This window comes from Lithobates pipiens, unplaced genomic scaffold (assembly GCF_037356315.1).
Source record: "Lithobates pipiens isolate NorthernLeopardFrog02 unplaced genomic scaffold, aLitPip1_a1.2 Scaffold_8, whole genome shotgun sequence".
Classification (NCBI taxonomy): domain Eukaryota; kingdom Metazoa; phylum Chordata; class Amphibia; order Anura; family Ranidae; genus Lithobates; species Lithobates pipiens.
In genome coordinates, this window is record NW_027507903.1 from 299488289 (window position 1) to 299513028 (window position 24740).

General features: G+C 43.4%; 1 protein-coding gene across 2 annotated transcripts in view; it reads left to right on the plus strand.

Annotated features, from left to right (window-relative positions):
- Positions 1-24740, plus strand: part of LOC143963034 (uncharacterized) — an 83627-nt gene that overhangs the window by 50199 nt on the left and 8688 nt on the right. For both annotated transcript variants that reach the window (XM_077472581.1, XM_077472582.1), the window contains exons 11-13: positions 88-229; positions 11867-11954; positions 16771-16865. In XM_077472581.1, the coding sequence (XP_077328707.1) occupies positions 88-229; positions 11867-11954; positions 16771-16865 (325 nt within the window). The remainder of the gene's footprint in view (positions 1-87; positions 230-11866; positions 11955-16770; positions 16866-24740) is intronic.

Below are 24740 nucleotides of genomic sequence, written 5' to 3' on the forward strand. Positions count from 1 at the left end.
GTCTTTGTTTGGGGACCACAATAATGTGTAAATTATTCAGCATGATATCTGGAGTAATTTAAAAGTAATTTGATTTTTATTGGATAGGTCTGTGTTCTCAGATGAAATGGATCTCCTGATCATGGCTACAGAAAATGGAGAAATTTATTTATGGGAGTTTGATGATTCCATCTCAGGTCCAGTTCCTGAGGATAATTCAGATGTGGATGAAAACCAGCAGATCATGGAGGTAATCAGGGCTTTTTTCTCAAACAATAGGTGCTGGAACTCAACCACGACCCCCCAAAACCCCTCCCCCACACAACCTCCAAATCACATCAAATGGTGGATGTGGTCATATTTCGCAAACAGTAAAAGTGTTTTTAACGGGGCATTATATATATCAGGATTGCATTACATACAGAGTGCAGTGTTCATGGGGGTTACACACAGAGTGCAGAGCTGTCATTTGTAAACACAGAAACCAGACTTCTGTGTTTACAAGTGATTGTGGTGAGCAGGCACCAAAGGGTCTGAGCCAGAGGTGGTGGAGCCGAGTTCCACCAAGTTCCCCCTGAAAAAAAAAACCTGGAGGTAATTAATCTTTTTATCTTTTTAGTGTCAGTGTATGTATTTAAAAATCACACATCTCTTTAAACCACATTTTTGTTCCTCAGAAATACTGTAGACATGTCCACAGATAAGTGCAAATAGATTATGTAGAGAACAAGGACTACGATGTTTCAGGGGAGGGAACCCTCTTTTAATGTATGTTCTAATGGACTTTAAATTCAGAGATAGTATCGCAGATACAGTTAACAGCTGTGAAACCCAGACAATATGTAATGAGTAACTGTTTTTGGAATAGAACCATAAAGTGTGGCTGATGCTATAAAATTTGAAATAATCAAACAACTTGTATGTCCTCATATTACACAAGAAGTCTGCTTCCTTAGAGACTGGCAGGTATTGCTCTGGTTTTGTGACCCAGGCTAAACAAACAACAGCTAAGGTAATAAAATACAACTACAAGAACACTCAGAATCAGTCTCCCACATTGTACGTTCAATGATGACCACTGTTATACAATTTAATAATAGCCTATATATGACACCTATTATATATAGAATTGTAGAAGTGCTAAAAAAATGCTAAATTTAAAGATTTCACACACACACTTGAAAAAGATTTCACACACAAGCAAGAAAATGACAATGAAGTACAAGTATGTGTAATTTTTCATTCACCCATGCATGAAGCGGTGAATGTAATAAAACTATCAGTTACCACTTGTAGTGGTTGTGGTCTTCCAGTGCTTCTCTCTCTGAAGGCAATGGATCCTTTATTGGTTCTCTCAATTCAACTAGACACCCTGTTTGTAGTTAAAGCTACATGTTTATTAGAACTATGGCCTCCAATTAAAAATAAAAGTGTTGTCACAACCCTACCAATATTTGTATTATACAAAATCTGAAAAAAAAATATTGAAAGTAAAAAAAAAAATGCTTTAATGGGTAAGTTACTTCCAAACTATTAAATGTTGTGTTTTTATGTATATGCTGGTAAATCCAGCCTTTTCTGTTTTTATATGAGCCTTGATGGAGAAGTACCTGGTGATCCTGCCAGTGCTTCTTTTATCCTAAATCAAACTGACCACTTCAAGTACAGAAGCAGATAAGTGCTGGCGTGGTCAGCTTACACCTTGCTGTGTACCTTGCTTGGAGTTACATAGTTAGTCAGGTTGAAAAAAGACACAAGTCCATCCAGTTCAACCACAAAAAAAAATAATAATAATAATATCATACAATCCCATATACCCAATTCTATACCCACAGTTGATCCAGAAGAAGGCAAAAAACCCCAGCAGAGCATGATCCAATTTGCTAAAGCAGGGGAAAAAAATCCTTTCTGATCCCTCGAGAGGCAATCGGATTTTCCCAGGATCAACTTTACCTATAAATGTTAGTACCCAGTTATATTATGTACACTTAGGAAATAATCCAGGCCCTTCTTAAAGCAATCCACTGAGCCAGCCAGAACAACCTCTGCAGGGAGTCTATTCCACATCTTCACAGCTCTTAGGCCGCGTACACACGGGCGGACTGTTCGCCCAACCTTGTCCGCTGAACAGTGTTTGGGCGGACAGTCCGCTCGTGTGTGGGCTTTCAGCGGACAGTTTCAGCGGACAGTTTGACGGACAAAGTCTTTCGGAAATTCCGAAAAACTGTCCGCTGAAACTGTGTTTGAGCGGACAGTCCGCCCGTGTGTAGGCTACTTTCGAAATGAGCAAACTGTTCCCGCTCGGAGGGAAGTCTGCTCATTTCGAGGTAGGCGGGGCCCGCGACGGAGACGTCGCGGGCTCCGCCGCCTGGAATGGGCTTAAAGGGGAACCCCAACGCCGAAAAAAATCGGCGTGGGGGTTCCCCCAAAGTCCACAACAGACCCTTGTCCGAGCACGCTACCCGGCCGGCCAGGAAAGGGGGGCGAGCGAGCGCGCCCCCCCTCCTGAGCCGTACCAGGCCGCGTGCCCTCAACATGGGGGGTGCCTTGGGGAAGGGGGGGCCGCGCGGCCCCCCCACCCCAAAGCACCTTGTCCCCATGTTGATGAGGACAAGGGCCTCTTCCCGACAACCCTGGCCGTTGGTTGTCGGGGTCTGCGGGCGGGGGGCTTATCGGAATCCGGGAGCCCCCTTTAAGAAGGGGGCCCCCGGATACCGGCCCCCCACCCTATGTGAATGAGTATGGGGTACAATGTACCCCTACCCATTCACCTGTGAAATAAAGTACAAAAAAAAACACAACACAGAGAAAAAATATTTTATTGCACAGCTCCGGGGGTCTTCCGTCTTCGGGGGTCTTCTCGCCGGACTCCTCCGCTATCTTCGTGTAGCTCTTTTACTAGCGGAGGAGCCCGGCTTTCTTCCTCCCCGCCGCCGGCCTCTTCTCCCGACTTCGGGGGTCTTGTCCCCCTCTTCGGTTCTTCTGCCGGGCCACCGCGCCTTCTTGTAGCTCTTTTACAGGCGGTGGCCCGGTCTTCTGTCGCCGCCGTCACCGCCGCCGCCTTCCGTTCTTGTTCTTCTTCTTGTTCTTCTTCTTCTTCCCCAGGAGATGTTGACACGTCGCTCTCTCCGGCCAGAATGCCAGAGCCGCGCTGTGCGGTCACTTATATAGTGACAATGGGGCGGTGTCACATGGTATATGTCACATGGGTTGGTCACATGGTGACCCCGCCCCTTACGATGTCATAGTCCCCATGTGACATCAACCCATGTGACCAACCCATGTGACATATACCATGTGACACCGCCCCATTGTCACTATATAAGTGACCGCACAGCGCGGCTCTGGCATTCCGGCCGGAGAGAGCGACGTGTCAACATCTCCTGGGGAAGAAGAAGAAGAACAAGAAGAAGAACAAGAACGGAAGGCGGCGACGGCGACAGCGACAGCGGCGACAGAAGACCGGGCCACCGCCTGTAAAAGAGCTACAAGAAGGCGCGGTGGCCCGGCAGAAGAACCGAAGGCGGCGACAGAAGAACGGAAGGCAGCGGCGATAGAAGACCGGGCCACCGCCTGTAAAAGAGCTACAAGAAGGCGCGGTGGCCCGGCAGAAGAACCGAAGAGGGGGACAAGACCCCCGAAGTCGGGAGAAGAGGCCGGCGGCGGGGAGGAAGAAAGCCGGGCTCCTCCGCTAGTAAAAGAGCTACACGAAGATAGCGGAGGAGTCCGGCGAGAAGACCCCCGAAGACGGAAGACCCCCGGAGCTGTGCAATAAAATATTTTTTCTCTGTGTTGTGTTTTTTTTTGTACTTTATTTCACAGGTGAATGGGTAGGGGTACATTGTACCCCATACTCATTCACATAGGGTGGGGGGCCGGTATCCGGGGGCCCCCTTCTTAAAGGGGGCTCCCGGATTCCGATAAGCCCCCCGCCCGCAGACCCCGACAACCAACGGCCAGGGTTGTCGGGAAGAGGCCCTTGTCCTCATCAACATGGGGACAAGGTGCTTTGGGGTGGGGGGGCCGCGCGGCCCCCCCTTCCCCAAGGCACCCCCCATGTTGAGGGCACGCGGCCTGGTACGGCTCAGGAGGGGGGGGCGCGCTCGCTCGCCCCCCTTTCCTGGCCGGCCGGGTAGCGTGCTCGGACAAGGGTCTGTTGTGGACTTGGGGGGGACCCCCACGCCGATTTTTTTCGGCGTTGGGGTTCCCCTTTAAGCCCATTCCAGGCGGCGGAGCCCGCGACGTCTCCTTCGCGGGCCCCGCCTACCTGTACACGCGCTCGAAATGGGCGGACTTGGCTCCGCCTCACGTGGGCGAGTCCGTTCATTTCAAAAGTTGAGCGAACTGTTTGGCAAACAGTTCGCTGAAACAGTCCGCTCGTGTGTGGGCAAGTCCGCTCATGCAAATTTTGAGCGGACTGTTTGCCGAAACTGTTTGACAAACAAAGTTGGGCGAACAGTCCGCCCGTGTGTACGTGGCCTTACTGTGAAGAAACCTTTCCGTATTTGGAGATAAAATCTCTTTTCCTCTAGATGTAAAGAGTGCCCCCTTGTCCTCTTTGTTGACTGTAAAGTGAATAACTCGACACCAAGTTCACTATATGGACCCCTTATATATTTGTACATGTTGATCATATCCCCCCTTAATCTCCTCTTATCAAGAGTGAATAAATTCAGTTCCTCAAATGGCGGCCATCCTTTACACACAAAAAACAATATGATAGGGGTGAATGGGCCGAATAGTCTGCCTCTTTGATTCCCCCTTTACTTTCCTTCTTTACCCATTGGGAATTTGATCCGTTTTTTGCAACCTGAGCTCAGGGGATACTAAATAGTATCCATCACGGATTTACTTGTGTTCACTTACGCCTCAAGAATTTTTACTAAAACACTGAAGATTTAAACTTTATGAGTTTTGTGTAATCAATCGTACCAACTTCCTCCTTTGGAAACGGTGATCTCCCTATTTGGGACACACTTTACGAAGGAATAATTTAGAACATTATTATCAGCTCCTGAAGAAGCGTCATCGTAGACGCGAAACATGTAGAGCACCAAAAATATATGTAATCGTTGACTGTATGATTGATATCCTTGATCCTATATTTGTATAGATATATATTTTGTTTTTCTCTTTCCCTTTTGGAAATTTGAAATGGATTTTACTATGTTTGATATGATGTCAATTAGGTCTTAAATGTGTAGTTTTAAGGAGGAAACATTTTTCTTTTTTTGTGTAAAAAGGAAATTGAACTTTTCCCTGTTCTTTTTAAAAAATTGTCTTTCTTTTTTTTTAAATAAATAGAAATAATTCTTTTTGAATATACTGGTTGTGTTCACAACTTTCTTTATGCCTAAAAAGTCCAACTGAACCCACATTTTTTCTTCTGAGGTCTTTTATGTGAAGGTTCTTTTATTCCTTTTTTTTTTTTTTTTTTCCTTACTTCCCCTTTTTCCTGTCAATATTTACATTCACAAAGTTCCTCTAATCTTTCCTCATAGCTGAGTTCCTCCATGCCTCTTATCAGTTCGGTTGCCCTTCTCTGCACTTTCTCCAGTTCCCCGATATCCTTTTTGAGAACTGGTGCCCAAAACTGAACGGCATATTCCAGATGAGGTCTTACTAATGATTTGAACCGGGGCAAAATGATATCTCTCTCGCTCTGGAGTCCATACCTCTCTTAATACAGGAAAGAACTTTGCTCGCTTTGGAAACCACAGCTTGGCATTGCATGCTATTATTGAGATTATGATCTACCAAAATCTTTCTCCACTATGGACCCCCCCAGTTGTACTCCCCCTAAAATGTATGATGCATGCATATTCTTAGCCCCCAAGTGCATAACTTTACATTTATCAACATTAAACCTCATCTGTCACATAGTCGCCCAATTAGACAGTGCATTGAGGTCGGCTTGTAAATTGGAGGCATCCTGTAAGGACGTTATTCCACTACATAGCTTGGTGTCATCTGCAAAGACAGAACTGTTACTTTTGATCCCAGACCCAATATCATTTATAAAGATATTAAAAAGTAAGGGTCCCAGCACTGAACCTTGGGGTACACCACTGATAACCTTAGACCATTCAGAGTAAGAATCATTAACCACTACTCTCTGAATTCTGTCTTTTAGCCAGTTTTCTATCCATTTACAAACTGACATTTCCAAACCTGTAGACTTTACCTTATACATGAGCCATGTATGTGGGACTGTATTGCAGGTTACTGTGCCAGTGCAAAGCGTACTTGTATCTCCTGTAGTCATTTTGACTGCCATGCCCCCCACCCAGCCCTTCTGTGTTGATTGGCAGCAACATCTGCTGGAAACTGCTCAACAAACACAGCAAGGCAGGGGGTGTGGCAGCCAAACAGACTACGAAAGGTATAGGTATGCAGTGCATACACACAGCATCCCGGAAAGGCCAGCCATACACAGTGCAAATTTCTTTCCTGGCAATCATGGGTTGAAGGAAAGAAATTCACACAACTCCCCCATCATCATAGAATGCATCAAGGTAAAAAAAAATCAGTCTTTTAAACCCCCCCCCCCCCCCCCAATTAATAAGTGCAACTGCACTTAGGTCTCATTTACACAGGCAGCAAAAATGGACAGTTCAGTCATGTTTTTCCGCTTTTCTGCCCCCCTAAATGCCCACCTCCAAAAGAAACATGAGGCCATCTGAATGAGTCCACATTTCTGCCAACAAAATGCTTCACATCATTAAATTTTAAAGTGATTGTAAACTGTAATTTTTTTTGTTAAAAATAACAAACATGTCCTACTTACCTGCTCTGTGTAATGATTTTGCATAGAGCAGCCCATCATTACAATCACATTAACATTAAAGACAAATTTTGACAAGTGATGCAGGCAGGGGTGTTGCTAGGGGGTGGCTATTGGGGCTATAGCCTTGAATCCGAGTCTCTTGCCGCAGGGTCCCTGCCTAACCACCAGGTCACAGCCGCGGTTGCTGTAGCGGGCGGACAAGCAGAGATTACATCTCTCTCTGCCCCCCTCACAGCACGGTGGAGTGGAGGTCACGTGCTTCCTGTTATTGGTGGAGCTCCACTTTGCAGCCAGACCCCCTTGCTTCAATGTCAGAGGTGCGGCAGGGAGCAGCGAGATGACATCATCTCTCACTGCCTGCCCCGCATCACCGCTCTCCAGCCCTCAGTAAATGGACCAGTGCTGCCAGCCTGCCACCAATGCAGCGTCAGTGCACATTTGGTGGCACTGGCTGGCATGGAATGTGACAACCCACATTTGGTGGCCAGTGACGTGGCAAGTGACAATCTGCAAATGGTGAAAGGAGATGTGGCAAGTGACAATCTGCAAATGGTGGCAGGTGACGTGGCAAGTGACAATCCACATCTGCTGCCAGGTGAAAGTGGCAAGCGACAATCCACATCTGGGGGCAGGTGACGGTGGCATGTAAGATGCTGCATCTGGTGACAGATGACGATGGCAAGTGACACGTTGCATCTGATGGCAGGAGATAAAGCAAGTGACATGCCCAGGGATCCCACTGATTCTGCATTATGGTGAGTTAACCCACTTCATCATATATTAGAATGCAACAATAGAAACAATGCGCTTCAATCACCCTGACACCATATCAACCATGGTGCTATGATGATTGAAGCACCAAAACCAGCCATTGCCCGCAAAATATGGCTTACCACTGTGTGCCTCCTGACCCCCCCCCCCCCCCTCCCCCATGCGCGTACCTGCGAAAAGGTTGGTGACCACTGCTATGGGCTCTAGCCCCAGATCTTTTACAGACCTAGCAACGCCCCTCGATGCAGGCATGCAGGGTCTGGTATGAATTTTTGGGGGTACCCCAAGAAGGAATGTGGGGGTCTGTGCGTAACTCATAGGAATAAGGGAGCCTCTAGATTATACCCCCCCCCCCCAAACACACACACAGAATGAGGACAGGGTGTATAGTATAGAGATCAGGAAGCAAAGCCAGAGCACACATGCACTTGTTTGGTACACAGTTAACCCTTTGATTGCCCTCCTGATCACCCCTGTCACTCAGCCAGTGTCATTAGTACACTGACAGTGTACACAATGTTATCACTGATCACTGTATTAGTGTCACTAGTGACATCAGATAGTGTCAGTCAGTTGGTGTCCCTCCCAGCCAGTGTCAGTTAATGCCAGTCCCCCTGATTGCCCACCACACTATCACAGTCACACTATAAGTCCCTGATCACATGTGACAGGCAGTCAGAAAGTCAGAGCTGCTTAAAATGCGTAGTTTCCAGTATATTACCCATAGTTTGTAGATGCTATGACTTTCACACAAACCAATTAATATACACTATACACCTTCTGGGATTTATTTTACCAAAAACATGTAGTAGAATAAATTTTTGCTTAAATTTATGAAGAAATTAGATTTAATTAGAATAAAAAATTTTGGTCTTTTTTTGTTATAGTAAAAATAAAAAACCCAGTGGTGCTCAAATACCACCAAACAAAGTGTAGATTTTTGTGAAAAAAATACAATTCATTTGGGTACAGTGTTGCATGACAGAGCAACTGCCAGTTAAAGTAGCACAGTGCTGAATATCACAAAATGGTCTGGTCATGAAAAAGGGGTAAAACTTTTCAGGGGTCAAGTGGTCAAGTGGTTCAATGGCATATCCCCCATTACATTGGTCCATGCCTCCCATGGCAGCCACCCATTGCTTTTTTTTTAACCAAAGCGTCAATGAAGTTCAGTATGTGTGGGTTTAGAAAAGGAGATATCACCGCTCCAGGAAGACAGACAGGTAGTAAATCTCTCTGTGGGTTTGGAAGCCGTAGGTGCTGGCAGTTGCTAATAGCAATAAGCAGGAACTAATTCTGGACAGCCAAACTCTTGAAAAATTGCCTTCTTTTATTTAGAAAAATTCACATCAAAATCAAAGATGAAAATCACAGCAGACAAAAGAGCTGACGTTTCGCACTAACAGTAGTGCTTATTCATAGCTCATATGTGTGGGCTTTCAGATTTTTTCCTGGGTTTGCTGAGCCTCCTTTGAACCAAACTTTAACTGGTTCGTACATCACTATTGATGCTGAAGTACCTTGACAACTGAACAGATAGCAACAACTTATATAAAGTATCCTTGACACAGTGACTCAACAGCATGCTCCAGATGTCCATTCTTTTTCACTGGTTTTATTAAAAGAGATGTATGGGAATTTTTTTTCTGTTGAATCATGCTTACCTAGGTGGATGCAAAATTGCTCCGATGCTGTATCTGGCCCTCGCCGGCTCTAAGACTGAGAACCAAGCAATCAAACCCCACTGATCGCTCGGTCCTCAGGGCTCTCTGAGAAGAGAGCTGGTGGCTGTCAGTCACTGCTCTCTGCTCTGCCCTCTTCACTCACTGAAGCACTGGGCTGTGGAGGAGGCGGGAGTGACCGGCTCAGCCTCTCAGCAGCTCACTGAGAGGCTGAGCCAGGTGCCTCTCCGGGGATGTGGGTGGATCCTGACCATATTGTCACAATCCTTCCTGAGCCTGGACCGACTCTGTGACATCAGCCAACAGCAGGCTTCAGCCCGCTGTCTGACGAAACTGGGTCACAGGAGTGCAAATGATCTGCACTCCTGATATCCACAGGGGAAGTACAGCCAAAGCTTGGTTGGCTTCTCCTTTAAAGCCCAACTTTGGGCAAAAATCTCATTTCAAAAGTATATTTTGTATTACTTTACTGTTTAGTGTCCCTGCCAAACACCTCTTCAAAGCCTGTCCTGCGGTGCCCTTGAGTTTCCTCTATGGGTATAGGTGATTTCCTGCTCTGGGTACCGGCCACTATGCATCACTCGTTATCCTTTCGGGAACCAATCGGGGTTACTGAATTTTGCATATTTTCATTGCAGTGTGTTATTTAATACTTGTTTGGTGCTTCTATGATTATTTTAGCCATAAAATGTCCAGGGTAGAATCGTACCATTGGAATGTAAAGAAAAATCTTTATACAGGATAACAGCAATGCAGGCTGGGAATTGAATGTCTAGAAACTACAACATGTCAGTCTGACTTACTCATGATAAGCATTCTAATGTGGTGCATCTATGGCAGAGTAGTTCAGCCAATGTTACGCATCACCCTCCAGCTATTTCTGACAGATTCAGAGGAGACTCATGCTTTTAAATTAACGATAGCAGTTTGACCATCTAGTAAATAATAAATCGTAGCAAAAAAAAACAAGCACGGTTAATAGCTGTGTCATTTAAAAACATAAGTTATTGTCTGTAAAATATTCATAAATGTTTAGGGGGTATTGGCAGCAGATGCACAATGGGGAGATGTACTTGCAATACAGCAACATGCACCTGGGGGCACATAAAAATTGGCTGTTATCAAGTGTTATATAATGTAATAACCTCTGTCATTGTAAATTGAGAAGCTTTGTAGAATATAATATATTGCTGGCTGCAGCAGGGCTCTGTGCTTTCCTGAAACTAGAAGCCAATACAGCATATTCATAATGAAAGGGGCCAAAACCAGTAATAACATTCAAAAATACAATTTATTAAAGTGAAAAAACTGTCTGCTCTCTGTCACTAGTATTAACACAACAGTTTTTGCTTTTCTGTGTCCCTCCTAGCACACAGGTTTAACCTAAAAAGGAAAAAAGACCGGAGGGCGCACCAGCCTTGTGCATTACCTTCACAACACTTTAATGTATAAGAGATAAAAATACATACTAGTGAGTAATAAAATCAAGCATATAGTGTCCATTATTTGCATCATCCAGCAAGATCAGCTGGCCAGTAACAATGGTGGGATCATAGGCACGCGCAGAGGGTGTGCCAGGTGTGCCTGGGCACACCCTAATCACCTTGTGTGACGCAGATTCCCCCTGTTTAGACCCCTGATATTACACCAAAGCCTCCTAATGGGGTTCCTAAATATATATATATATATATATATATATATATATATATATATATATATAAACTTCTGACACCAAACTTTGCCCTATTGACACCGTGTATTACTCTACTGACACCATCAGTATATATACACATGCACACGTATGCATATGTGTTTGAGCTTTGAGTTACACACCCTAATGCAATAGGCTGCGCACACCTTTGGGTGAGATGTGTAGTCCAAAGACAGCTGACGCATTTCGAGGTTGTCCCCTCTTCTGAAGAAGTTACTGCCCAGCTGATCTTGCTGGATTTACACTACATGCTTGATTTTATTACTCATTTGTGAGTATGCATTTTTATCTGCCTATGGCTCCCGCTGCTCCCAGAGTCTCCTGTGAGACCAGGAAGAGGGAGCAGCATCACTACAGATGGAACAGCACTGGATGATTTTCAAATATACAAATATCTTCAACAGTAATGTTTAAAACATCTATGTGTTACTTAGCTACTAAACCTACAGTAAGCTAACAAAAAATTCTTCCCCTATGTCATCAGAAAGCCAAAAGAATTGTTTTAGTATATACTATTCAAACTTAAAGCTTCAGGGAAATAAAAAAAAAACAATTGCAGGGGGATTTCCTGCACTGCATGGGTTGGGTACTTGTTTTTGCTTAAAGTACCAGTAAAAAGCACTTTTACATACCTTATCACTTGCGGTAGCAGGCTTCTCCTTCCTTGCGACCAGTCCTCCAAAGTCTCTGCTATCCGGCACTCCTCTAGAGGTTGCCGCTCTGACATCATCCTGCACAATCCAAGACAATATGTCCTACATTGTAAGTAGGAATGCCAAGGGCCTACCCACAAGAGTGATGAAGGGAAGAGGAGGATGCCGGTTGCTGTTTGCCCTTGCTTTCTAAGCAGAAGTTTTAACTTTTGCTTTCAATTTTTATTTTTTGGATTTATTTTATTTTCTATTGTTACAAATACCTTTCTTTTTTTTTGTGCAGAAATATGAAATTCTATTGTCTCAAGGCTCTCCAACAGAGAGTCAGCCAACACAAAAGAACACAAAGATATTGAACAAGCACTTAGCAGGTAAGTAGCTGATTTCTACTTGCATTTTTTTTCTGGTTTAAAAGTTAGTTATTATAGACTAAAATACTAATTAACAAGGACTTTAATAAATCCGGGATTAGGTTTTAAAAAAAGAAATAAATAAAATTGAGTTTAATTTTATGCATTATAAATTTTTAATTAGTATACAAATATCTCAAGATCTAAATTATCACTGCTTGTGCATATTGGACTTTGTAATACTGGAACTGGATAGCATGATTTGCATTAGGCTTGAGCTGAACTGCAAATCAGAAACTGAATGTGGCCTTTGTAGTAAGTTAACAAAGTAGGAATAAGTAGGGACTTGTACCATCATCCAGGAATCAAGTAATAACAAAGTTGGGAGCCTAGTCCCCAGCTAGGCTACCACAAAAATATGGGGGCAGTTTGACTATCGCGGTACAGTAAAAGCAATACAATAGAATGATATCACAGATATATACAAAAATGACATATGATTTTATTGATGCCAAAAAACAATTCATCATTTACAGATAGAAACATGGTAGCGGTGCACAATATATCACCAGTGAGTAATCACAATAAGACAATTGATCACAGATGCCATTTTCCTTGACTAGTTTCGCGGACAATGGCTGCTTCATCAGGAGGTTATCTGTGATTGGATCAAGAAGACAATAAAATGGCCGAAAGGTAAAGAAATAAAGACTTGTCATGCAGCATCATAATTAAAAAAAAATCTTTAAGAATAAAAAAGGGGGGAAGGAGCAGAGCTGCTTACTCATGCTCCAGCAGACATTATGCGCAGAATGCTACAACCAAAGTAATGGTCCCCTGCGGCAACTCCGTGGAGCTACAAAATATGATGATTGGAATCTGGGTAAATGAGGTAAAGGAAATGGGTATACTATGAACTTACCAGAGCAAAATTGTGAAATACGTGAGGATGCATGTGAAATTAGCATGAGGTGAAAGTGATGAAAAGGAGTAGTGAAGATGTGCATATAGACAATAACTATAATGTGATATCATTCTATTGTATTGCTTTTACTGTACCACGATAGTCCAACTGCCCCCCATATTTTTGTGGTAGCCTAGCTGGGGACTAGGCTCCCAACTTTGCTATTACTTGAGCTGAACTGCAACAACAGAACCTTCTTTTTGACCCTCCAGATCAAATCCCTAGTACTATGTATATCAATCCATTATATTGTATGTATATAAAAATGAGATGACCAGAGTCACCAGTAGAACTAGCATGAATAATAACTTCCCAAATAAAAAAAAACTGTTTTAGACTCTACAAACACTCTATAATACTACATATATAGAAAAAAATTATAACCAACTCACTGGACTAAGTACAAAACGTGCTGAACTTTTATATCATTAAAATTATTTCAAAACAATATCACACTACACACATACCAAGCACACATATTAAAAACACACGCTCCACCTCTCTCAAGCATGTCAGCAAACAACATAACCTATAGTATCTCACAAAAGTGAGTACACCCCTCATATTTTTGTAAATATTTTATTATATCTTTTCATGTGACAACACTGAAGAAATTACACTTTGCTACAATGTGTTGAGTTATTTTGAGGGGACAACAAATTTACACTGTTATACAAGCTGTACACTCACTACTTTACATTGTAGCTATGTGTAATTTTTTCGGTGTTGTCACATTAAAAAGTATAATAAAATATTTACAAAAATGTGAGAGGTGTACTCACTTTTGTGAGATACTGTATTTTAAAGTTGTGGTGCACTATAACACTATAAAACCCCTATGTAAATATATGCAATTTTCAACAAAAAAAAAAGATATATATATATAGTACTAAATCATTTATTATACTTAAGGGAGTCTAAAATACTAAAATAAAAATATATAATTACAGTTGAAGGTAACCCCCGCATCATAAATACTGTATAAAAACAATGGACACATACATTAATCAAGGTAATAGTGTCATTAGGTCACCTCACATATAACCATATCAATTATATCATCCAAAAATCAAATGTCATGTATACCAGAAAACAAGGAATCAATATGATAACATAATGAAAATCTAGTGAAATAATTAAGTACCAAAAGTAATATTGATAGAGCTAATTGATTGTAAAGAATAGCATATCCCCTAAGATGGAGAAAAAACATTAAAAGCATGAAAGAAATGTATTATATTAGGGACATTTGCACATATTTTGGTTGGAGAGATCCCCCAACAGCATAGTACAGTAACAGTAAAAAATCTAATTATAATAAGGTAGTTGATATAACTCAGTATTTTTGTGCTGGCAACAATTGAAGACAACACTGGACAACAAAAATAGTGAAGTAAAAAATATAAAATCTCAAGGAATGAAATTAGGAAAAGACTGAAACAAGTGAATAAATTAGAATAGCTAGAACAGTGATAAACATAAAACATATAAAATGTGAATAAGTGAATGGTATCATATCATTATGTCAATTTTACTCCAAATAACGTTCTGCCATTGAAGTTATATCATTCAATCCTTTTTGTGACAAATCAGGTCTTAAAATAGTGCCAGAATTAAATTCATGTAGTTAATACCAGAGTAAAATCTTAAAGGTAACTCCTGTGTGTGTGTCATAATACTGCCTTTACAATACCACTGATATACCTCAAAACATAATCATCCATTTTTCGGTTAGTATATGGATAACTGATATGGGTGTTTTTTATATGAAATAGAGTGACTTAGATAGTACAGGAGAAAAGGTCTACACAAGTGCAAATCATTTCTTTAAATAATTTGCATAAACATTAAGCCAAAAAGTAAATGAGATTGTGCAAACTAAATGTCTGTGTCCAGAGGTGACCTGCAAATTCATTTGACCTGCATTCGATCTGCTTCAGTTACTTTTGCATTGCCATTGACTTGTATAGAAAAAAAAAGAAGCTCTGAAGCCAGCTAAACTGCATAGACACTGGCCCTAAAACTGGGAAGATGACAACTTGTTTGTTGGGTTTCTAGAGCAAAAACGCTGAATGGTATGTGTGTGTGTTCTCGCATTAGCATAGGCTATATTCAGACTGGCGTTTTGCCCCTGTGTGAATGAAAGTGGCAGAAACCTGCTGATTTCTGTTATTTTTGATACATGTCAGTGGCTAGCTGCATCTGCTGAGCCTGTACACTGTAATTGCAGGTTTCTGGTGGCCACTGCTATTTGTGGCTGTTCGCACAGCCAATGATTACCTGTAGTGATCACTGCTGTGCGCATTTTGGCACTTTGGCCACCAATAGGTGTCAAAAACAGCACCAGGAATCAGCAGATCACCACTGCCATTTGCAACAGGGCAAACCAAAATCAAAGAAAAAAAACAATATATGCAATATAATTAGTGTCCATCAATCTTTAAGTCTCCACAGTCCTAGAGTTTTGTTTATGTAGTAATCCATCTGTGTACTGTTTTTTGAATTTCTTGTTTTCCGTGCTATATCTTTTAAAGTTGTGCTCTCATCTTATGAATATGACCCTACTTCTCAGTATAGGTCAAATATCACTTTTTTGTATGTGTGTGCTCTTCTTCAAACTTCAACACTTATCATCTCCCTGATGTTCCGTGCATCATTTGAAAAGAAAAAAAATACAGGCGGTCCCTGGGTTACAAACATTCGACTTACAAACTGAGGGGAAACAGCAAGAAGTCAGAGAAACTCTACCTCTAGGAAGGGAAATTCCCTCCCATAAGAGTTATCATGGGGAAAAAGGTAAGAGATCGCCACTGAAGCTTTATCACCAATTCTTGTTTCCACAACAACCCAAAATTTACTAAATCCAATTCTCACAGGGACAGAAAGTGAGGTGAAATTTTCTGAACAAGACAGCAAAACAAATGTTACAGTGGTATTAACCCTTCCCTATGCTATACAAAAAACGTAAAAAAATATTTTTTGGGCTCGAGTTACCCGATAAAAATGTACCTGTTCTGATTTACATAAAATTCAACTGAAGAACAAACCTACTGACCGTATCTTGTTTGTAACCTGGGGACTACCTTATATAGTGTCTTATGCTTTAGTTAATGAATAATCTTGAAGCTTATCAAATTACTTCCACAGTGCTCAAAACATTTGTGCCACCTTCACCAGATGTGCCCTCACCTTGTTTTCATAAAATATCTAGCCTTGATACACTCCTCATATCGATTATTCCTTCCTTAAAACAATACTTCATTATCTGCCCTTTCTCCCACTCAGTCCCATGCAAATATTAGAAAAGTACAATAAATGTATCCTTACAAACACTTATATTCCATCGCATGCCAATAAAACACTCACATTATCTACAAAGTATCAATGCCTTTTGTTGCTCAAATCACCGTAGTGTGCTTTACAATCGGTTTTGTATATAACCGCAAACAAACTGCTCGCCTCTGCCCTTAGACTGTGCTGCCAGCGGGACCTGACAGATGACAGAACATTAGGTGGGCGATGAGTGTGAAGGATTGAAGAAAAGCACACGCATAAAGAAAAGTGATATTTGACCTATACTGAGAAGCAGGGTCATATTCATCAGGCGAAATCACGACTTTAAAAGATATAACATGAAAAACAAGAGAATAAAAAAAAACAGAACACAGATGGATTACTACATATAAAGGACACTAGGACTGTGGAGATTTAAAGATCGATGGAAAATAATTTTATTGTATATATTGTTTTTTCTTTGATTTTTGATTATTTTTGAGGATTGTTTTTTGAGTATTTTTAATCTGTTGGTTATATATTCGTTTATAATCTCTGTGGTGTTGTTTAATAATCTCTTTTCCCTTTTTTTTTGGTCAGGTTTCACCTGTAAAAAGGTATTGGCCGGTCACTTTAAGGCAGTCACAGCTCTAGCTATCATTGGGAAGGAAAGTGGTTTCTCCACAGTGTATTTGGTAATTAAATACATTCTAAACATAGTTTAAAAAAAAAAACACAAAAATACATATCTTGTACAGTATATTTACAATGAAAAACAACGCAATGGCTTACTAACACCCTCCAAGCAAGGAGGACTGCAGAGGATGTAAAGATAACAGTCTGGCAGCTCTTTCAGAGATAGAGAAAAGACGCAATATATGGCTTTGTCCCAAATGTCACACTGCCACCTACTGTAACTTAGACTAACTGAGTCACTAATAACATTCTTACACATGGGCAGGTAAAACACCACTCTTTTTTATTTGAACTGAAGGGAATTATCCTTCTACAATTAAAAATTCAATGGGCATAAAAAGTGTTAACAGTGTCGTTGCTTATGTGACAACTCCTCCATGGCTTAAGTAATCTTCCGTTGCAAAATAGGTCCATATATGAGCAGTCCAACTGTTTGTTTTGGAGAATAATTTTAAAAGAAGTTCAGAAGTCTGTAGATTTTAATGTTGCTACTATCCGGCATACCAATTACAATTAGGTGGTATAAGGCTAGGTTCACATCTATCCATTTTTTTGTGCATTTTGCAGGTTTCAGAAACACACAACAGTCCATTTAACATGGTTTCCTATGGTACACATTTACATCTAAGGCCTTGTACACACGGTCGGACATTCCGACAACTAAATCCGTCGGATTTTGTTCGACAGATTTTGTCCAAAACTGGTGTTGTATACACACGGTCGGACAAAGTTGTTGGAAAATCTGATCGTACGGAACGTGATGACGTTATTTCGTTACGACGGGACTACGTTCAGGCTAGTAGCTAGGGATGAGCTTCGAGTTCGAGTCGAACTCATGTTCTACTCGAACATTGCCTGTTCGCCTGTTCAGCGAACAGTGAACAATTTGGGCTGTTCGCAGCAAATTCGAAAAGCCGGAACACCCTATACAAGACTATGGGAGAAATCTAAAGTGCTCATTTTAAAAGGTAATATGCAGGTTACTGTCCTAAAAAGTGTTTGGGGACCTGGGTCCTGCCCCAGGGGACATGGATCAATGCAAAAAAAAGTTTTAAAAACGGCCGTTTTTTCAGGAGCAGTGATTTTAATAATGATTAAAGTGAAACAATAAAAGTGTAATATTCCTTTAAATTTCGTAGCTGGGGGGTGCCTGTGAAGGGGCGCATGTTTCTGCTGCTTAGAACTGTCCCTGCACAAAGTGTCATTTGTGCAGGAAAAAAAGTATTTTAAAATCACTTGCGGCTAAATTGTCGGCTCCCCGTAATACAGAGAACATTCAATGAGTGTTCTCTGTATTAGCCGACAATTCATTCATTCATTGATAAAAAGCGTGGGGGTTCCCCTAAATTCAATTACCAGGCCCTTCAGGTCTGACATGGATATTAAGGGGAACCCCGTGTCAAATTTTAAAAAAAATTGACGTGGGGGTCCCCCTAAATATCCATACCAGACCCTTTATCCGAGCATGCAACCTGGCAGGCCGCAGGAAAAGAGGGGGGACGAGAGAGCGGCCCCCCCTCCCTCCTGAACCGTACCAGGCCACATACCCTCAACATTGGGAGGATGCTTTGGGGGTCTGTAGCATGCTTGTATGTGCGTGTGTGAGCATGCATGTATGTGTGTGTGTGTGTGTGTGTGTGTGAGCATGCTTGTATGTGTGTGTGAGCATGCTTGTATGTGTGTGTGTGTGTGTGAGCATGCATGTGTGTGAGCATGCATGTATGTGTGTGTGTGTGAGCATGCATGTGTGTGAGCATGCATGTATGTGTGTGTGTGTGTGTGAGCATGCATGTGTGTGTGTGTGTGTGTGTGAGCATGTATGTGTGTGAGCATGTATGTGTGTGTTCATATATGTATGTGTATGTATGCATGTTTGTGTGCGCATGTATGTGAGTGTGCATGTATGCATATGTATGTATGTGAATGTGTTTATCAGTGGCGGTGCATCCAAAAGGGGGCACAGGTGCCACCCCCTCTCTCCAGCCACACCCTCTATGACCAATGGATAGATTCATGCATAGCATAGCATGAATCTATCCATAGCCACTGCTAGCACCCCCATATTTAGGTGTCTGGTCCCTTTTTGGGTGTCGAGCGCCTGAATTACAGCGGCGGGGGGTGTTTTTGCAGCACCTGATTAGAGCCATGGGCTCTAATAGGCTTCAAAATAGGTGAACTGCGAGCGCCATGCTTGACGCTCGCAGTCTGCCCAGGTGTGTTAGAAAAGTGAATTAATATTCACTTTCCTAACACTGAACCGCCTCTCCACCAATCAGGTGTGCGGGTCTGTTACCCATCACCTGATTGGCTGAAACGATAGGCGCAGCTATTGGACGCCTATCAGGAGGAGAGGACAGGAGATGAGGATGGCAGGAGATGCATGGAGGACCCCGCTCATGGCCGTTACCCGCTGCCCCACCCAGACAGGGTAAGTGGCGGGCAGACAGCGAGCGGGTGGTGGGGATTCACAGTGGCAGCATTTGATGGGCACACCAACAGCATTTGATGTGCACAGTGGCGGCATTTGATGGGCACAGTGGCAGCATTTGTTGGGTACACTGGCAGCATTTGATGGGCACAGCGGTGGCATTTGATGATGGGCACAGCGGCAGAGTTTGATGGGCACAGCGGCAGAGTTTGATGGGCACAGCGGCAGAGTTTGATGGGCACAGCGGCAGAGTTTGATGGGCACAGTGGTGACATTTGATGGTACAGTGGTGGCGTTTGATGGGCACAGTGGCTTTAATTGATGTTTTTTAAATCGGTTCCTTTATATGCAGCCACCCACTTGGGACTGGGCCCTGGTGTTCCACCATCGGGTTTGGAGAAAAGAGCCCTGTCCGGAGGTCGGGGGGGGGGCCCTCCAAGGTTTCCTGCATCAGGGCCCTGAAGGTTCTAGTTACGCCACTGGTCAGACTTAAAGATTGCTGTTCACAAGCGCAAACCATCCAACTTGAAGGAGCTGGAGCAGTTTTGCAAGGAGGAATGGGCAAAAATTTCAGTGGTAAGATGTGGCCAGCTCATAGAGACTTATCCAAAGAGACTTGGAGCTGTGATAGCCACAAAACGTAGCTCTACAAAGTATTGACTTGGGGGGTGAAAAGTTATGCACATTGACTTTTTCTGTTATTTTGTCCTATTTGTTGTTTGCTTCACAATAAAAAAAAAAATCTTTAAAGTTGTGGGCATGTTCTGTAAATTAAATGATGCAAATCCTCAAACAATCCATGTTAATTCAAGGTTGTGAGGCAACAAAATGCGAAAAATGCCAAGGGGGTGAATACTTTTGCAAGGCACCGTACCTAGGAGGGCACTAAACCAACAATAAGCAACATTGAATATGTCTTTATCATGCCAAAGAACGTGTCAAATGTACCCTTAGCATTTATGCTTTAGGCTGGGTTCACACTGGAGCGGCTACGAGAACTGGATGTGATTCGCACCGCACTGCAGTGCAAATCACATCCGATCTCTGTGCGATGCGAGTTTCAGCCATACAGATAGTATGGCTGAATTCGCATCGCACCCGCCACAAACTCGCACGGGACCCTTTTTTTGGTCCGCAGCAGAATCGGATCGCATGGGTGTTCACACCATGCGATCCGATTCCTGTCCGAGTTTGCAGATCGCACTGCGATATGCGAACTGATCTGGGGGTGTCATTAACCAGTTGCCGACCGCCGCACACCGATGTACGTCGGTAGAATGGCACGGGCAGGCATAAGGACATACATGTACGTCCCTTGCCTCCCGCGGGTCGGGGGCCCGATCGGGCCCCCGCCCGGTGCCTGCGGCGGTCGGTTTTCGTCCGGGAGCGATCCGGGACGAGGGGGCGGCCATTCATTCATGGCCACCCCCTCGCGATCGCTCCCGACGAATAGAAATCCCCGGTGACATCACTTCCTCTCCTGTAATGTAAACACAGGAGAGGAAGTGATGTATTCTCTCCTCCGTGTCGGTATTTTTCGTTCCGACACGGAGGAGAGCGGATCGGTGAGTTGCACCAACACTCTACACACACAGTAGAACATGCCAGGCACACTCACACCCCCCCTTTACCCCCCGATCACCCCCCCAATTACCCCTGCCCCCCAGTCACAGTGACACCAATGTCATTTTTTTTTTTTGCATTGGTGTCATTTGTGACTGTAATAACTGTTAGGGCAGTTAGGGTTAGCCCCCTTTAGTTCTAATGTACCCCCCTTACCCCCCCAATAAAGGTTTAACCCCGTGATCACCCCCCGTCGCCAGTGTCACTAAGGCTGGGTTCACATTGCAGCGGTTTATGAGAACGAATGTGATTCGCACCGCACTGCAGTGCAAATCACATCCGATCTCTGTGCGATTCGAGTTCAGCCATTCGCCGCACCCGCCGCACCTGCCACACCCGCCGCACCCACCGCAAATTCGCACGGGACCCTTTTTTTGGCCCGCAGCAGAATCGGATCGCATGGGTGTTCACACCATGCGATCCGAGTTTGCAGATCGCACTGCGATATGCGAACTGATCTGGGGGTGTCAGTAACATTTCACTGACACTCCCAGCAGTTCGCATAGGGCAGTGTGAACTGCCGCCGGGAGGCATGCGATGCGGGAACCCGCCGCGGATTCGCGGCGTTTCCGCATCGCTCCAGTGTGAACCCAGCCTAATAAGCGATCATTTTTCTGATCGCCGTATTAGTGTCACAGGTGACGCTAGTTAGGCAGGTAGGTATTTAGGTTCGCCGTAGCTTTTTATAGCGCCAGGGACCCCCATATACTACCGCATAAAGCCCCCTGATTGCCCCCTAGTTAACCCTTTCACCTGTGATCACCATATAACTGTTACAGGTGACGCTGGTTGGTTAGTTATTTTTTTATAGTTTCAGGGCACCCGCCATTTATTACCTAATAAAGGTTTAACCCCCTGATCACCCGGCGGGTGTCATTTGTGACTAATAACTGTTAGGGCAGTTAGGGTTAGCCCCCTTTAGTTCTAAGGTACCCCCCTAACCCCCCCCAATAAAGGTTTAACCCCGTGATCACCCCCCGTCGCCAGTGTCACTAAGGCTGGGTTCACATTGCAGCGGTTTATGAGAACGGATGTGATTCGCACCGCACTGCAGTGCAAATCACATCCGATCTCTGTGCGATTCGAGTTCAGCCATTCGCCGCACCCGCCGCACCCGCCGCAAATTCGCACGGGACCCTTTTTTTGGCCCTCAGCAGAATCGGATCGCATGGGTGTTCACACCATGCGATCCGAGTTTGCAGATCGCACTGCGATATGCGAACTGATCTGGGGGTGTCAGTAACATTTCACTGACACTCCCAGCAGTTCGCATAGGGCAGTGTGAACTGCCGCCGGGAGGCATGCGATGCGGGAACCCGCCGCGCATTCGTGGCGTTCCCGCATCGCTCCAGTGTGAACCCAGCCTAATAAGCGATCGTTTTTCTGATCGCTGTATTGGTGTCACAGGTGACGCTAGTTAGGCAGGTAGGTATTTAGGTTCGCTGCAGCTTTTTATAGCGCCAGGGACCCCCATATACTACCGCATAAAGCCCCCTAATTGCCCCCTAGTTAACCCTTTCACCAGTGATCACCATATAACTGTTACAGGTGACGCTGGTTGGTTAGTTATTTTTTTATAGTTTCAGGGCACCCGCCATTTATTACCTAGTCTCACTAGTGTACCCCTAAATTTAGGGGTGTCTACTTTCCAAAATGGGGTCATTTGGGGGGGGTTTGTGCCATCTTGGCATTTTATGGCCTTCAAAACTGTAACGCCCTTAGAAAGCCTGAAGGCGGTGCTTGGTTTTCGGGGCCCCGTACGCGGCTAGGCTCCCAAAAAGTCCCACATATGTGGTATCCCCGTACTCAGGAGAAGCAGCAGAATTTATTTTGGGGTGTCATTTCACATATGCCCATGGCATGCGTGAGCAATATATCATTTAGTGACAACTTTGTGAAAAAAAAAAAAAAAAAAAAAAGTTTGTAATTTTCCCGCAACTTGTGGCAAAATATAAAATATTCCATGAACTCAACATGCCTCTCAGCAAATAGCTTGGGGTGTCTACTTTCTAAAATGGGGTCATTTGTGGGGGTTTTGTGCCATCTTGGCATTTTATGGCCTTCAAAACTGTAATAGGTAGTGAGAAGTGAACTCAAAAATTTACGCCCTTAGAAAGCCTGAAGGCGGTGCTTGGTTTTCGGGGCCCCGTACGCGGCTAGGCTCCCAAAAAGTCCCACATATGTGGTATCCCTGTACTCAGGAGAAGCAGCAGAATTTATTTTGGGGTGTCATTTCACATACGCCCATAGCATGTGTGAGCAATATATCATTTAGTGACAACTTTGTGTAAAAAAAAAAAAATATTTTTTTTTTGTCATTATTCAATCGCTTGAGGCAAAAAAATAAAATATTCAATGGGCTCAACATGCCTCTTATCAATTTCCTTAGGGGGTCTACTTTCCAAAATGGGGTCATTTGGGGGGGTTTTGTACTGCCCTGCCATTTTAGCACCTCAAGAAATGAGATGGGCAGTCGTAAACTAAAAGCTGCGTAAATTCCAGAAAACGTACCTTAGTTTGTAGATGTGACAACTTTTGCGCAAACCAATAAATATACAATTATTGACTTTTTTTTTACCAAAGACATGTGGCTGAATACATTTTGGCCTAAATGTATGACTAAAATTGAGTTTATTGGATTTTTCTAATAACAAAAAGTAGAAAATATCATTTTTTTTCAAAATTTGCGGTCTTTTTACGTTTATATCGCAAAAAATAAAAATCGCAGAGGCAATCAAATACCATCAAAAGAAAGCTCTATTTGTGGGAAGAAAAGGACGCAAATTTTGTTTGGGTACAACATTGCATGACCGCGCAATTACCAGTTAAAGCAGCGCAGTGCCAAAGTGTAAAAAGACCTCTGGTCATTTACCAGCAAAATGGTCCGGTCTGAAAGTGGTTAAGGTTTCACTGACACTCCCAGCAGTCCGCATAGGGCAGTGTGAACTGCCGGCGGGAGGCATGCGATGCGGGATTCCCGCATCGCTTCAGTGTGAACCCAGCCTTAGGGTGGAAACCATGCCCCCTGGATAAAACTGAGTAAATGACAGATCACATGACATTGACCAGGTCACTTTGCACATATAATTAATTTACATTATTTACAGAAGAGTCACTCAACAAGGATTTCACCAGAGGTTGCTACGGTTTTCAGTAAGCAATGAGCAATGTCTGCCTCTAAGCCCTTGTACACACGGTCGGAGAATCCGTCGGAATGTGTCCTATCGGACTGTGTTGTCAGATAATCCGACTGTGTGTGGTATGCATCGGACTGATTCCGTCGGAATATCCGTCGGACCCAATTTTCCAACTTATTGGAAATATTTCCCGACCAACTGGGCCGATCGGACATACTCCGATCATGTGTAGAGAATTTTGATCGGACCAAGTGCCACGCATGCTCAGATCAAATTCCTACATCAAAGCTATTGGCTACTAGCCTGAATGAAATTACGCCACCACGTTCTGAAAGATCGGATTTTTCGACAACTTTGTCTGACCGTGTGTATGCAACAGTTTCAGACAAGATCCGATGGACAAAATCCGACGGATTTGGTTGTCGAAATCTCAGACCGTGTGTACAGGGGCTAAGATAAGTTCCCACTGATGCCATTAATCTATTTAGTTCTCTGTAAGGGGATTAATTTCTCCCAATGTCCACAAGTGTAAAGAGCATTCTTCCCAATGACCATCACTCTATTGTATTATGTGTTGTAGATATAGTATTTTTTTTTTTTTTAGCAGGGGTTCCCTGAGACCAGAAAGTTTTTTCAAGGGTTCCTCTGCGTTGAAAAGGTTCAGAAATGCTGATTATAGCCCCGTA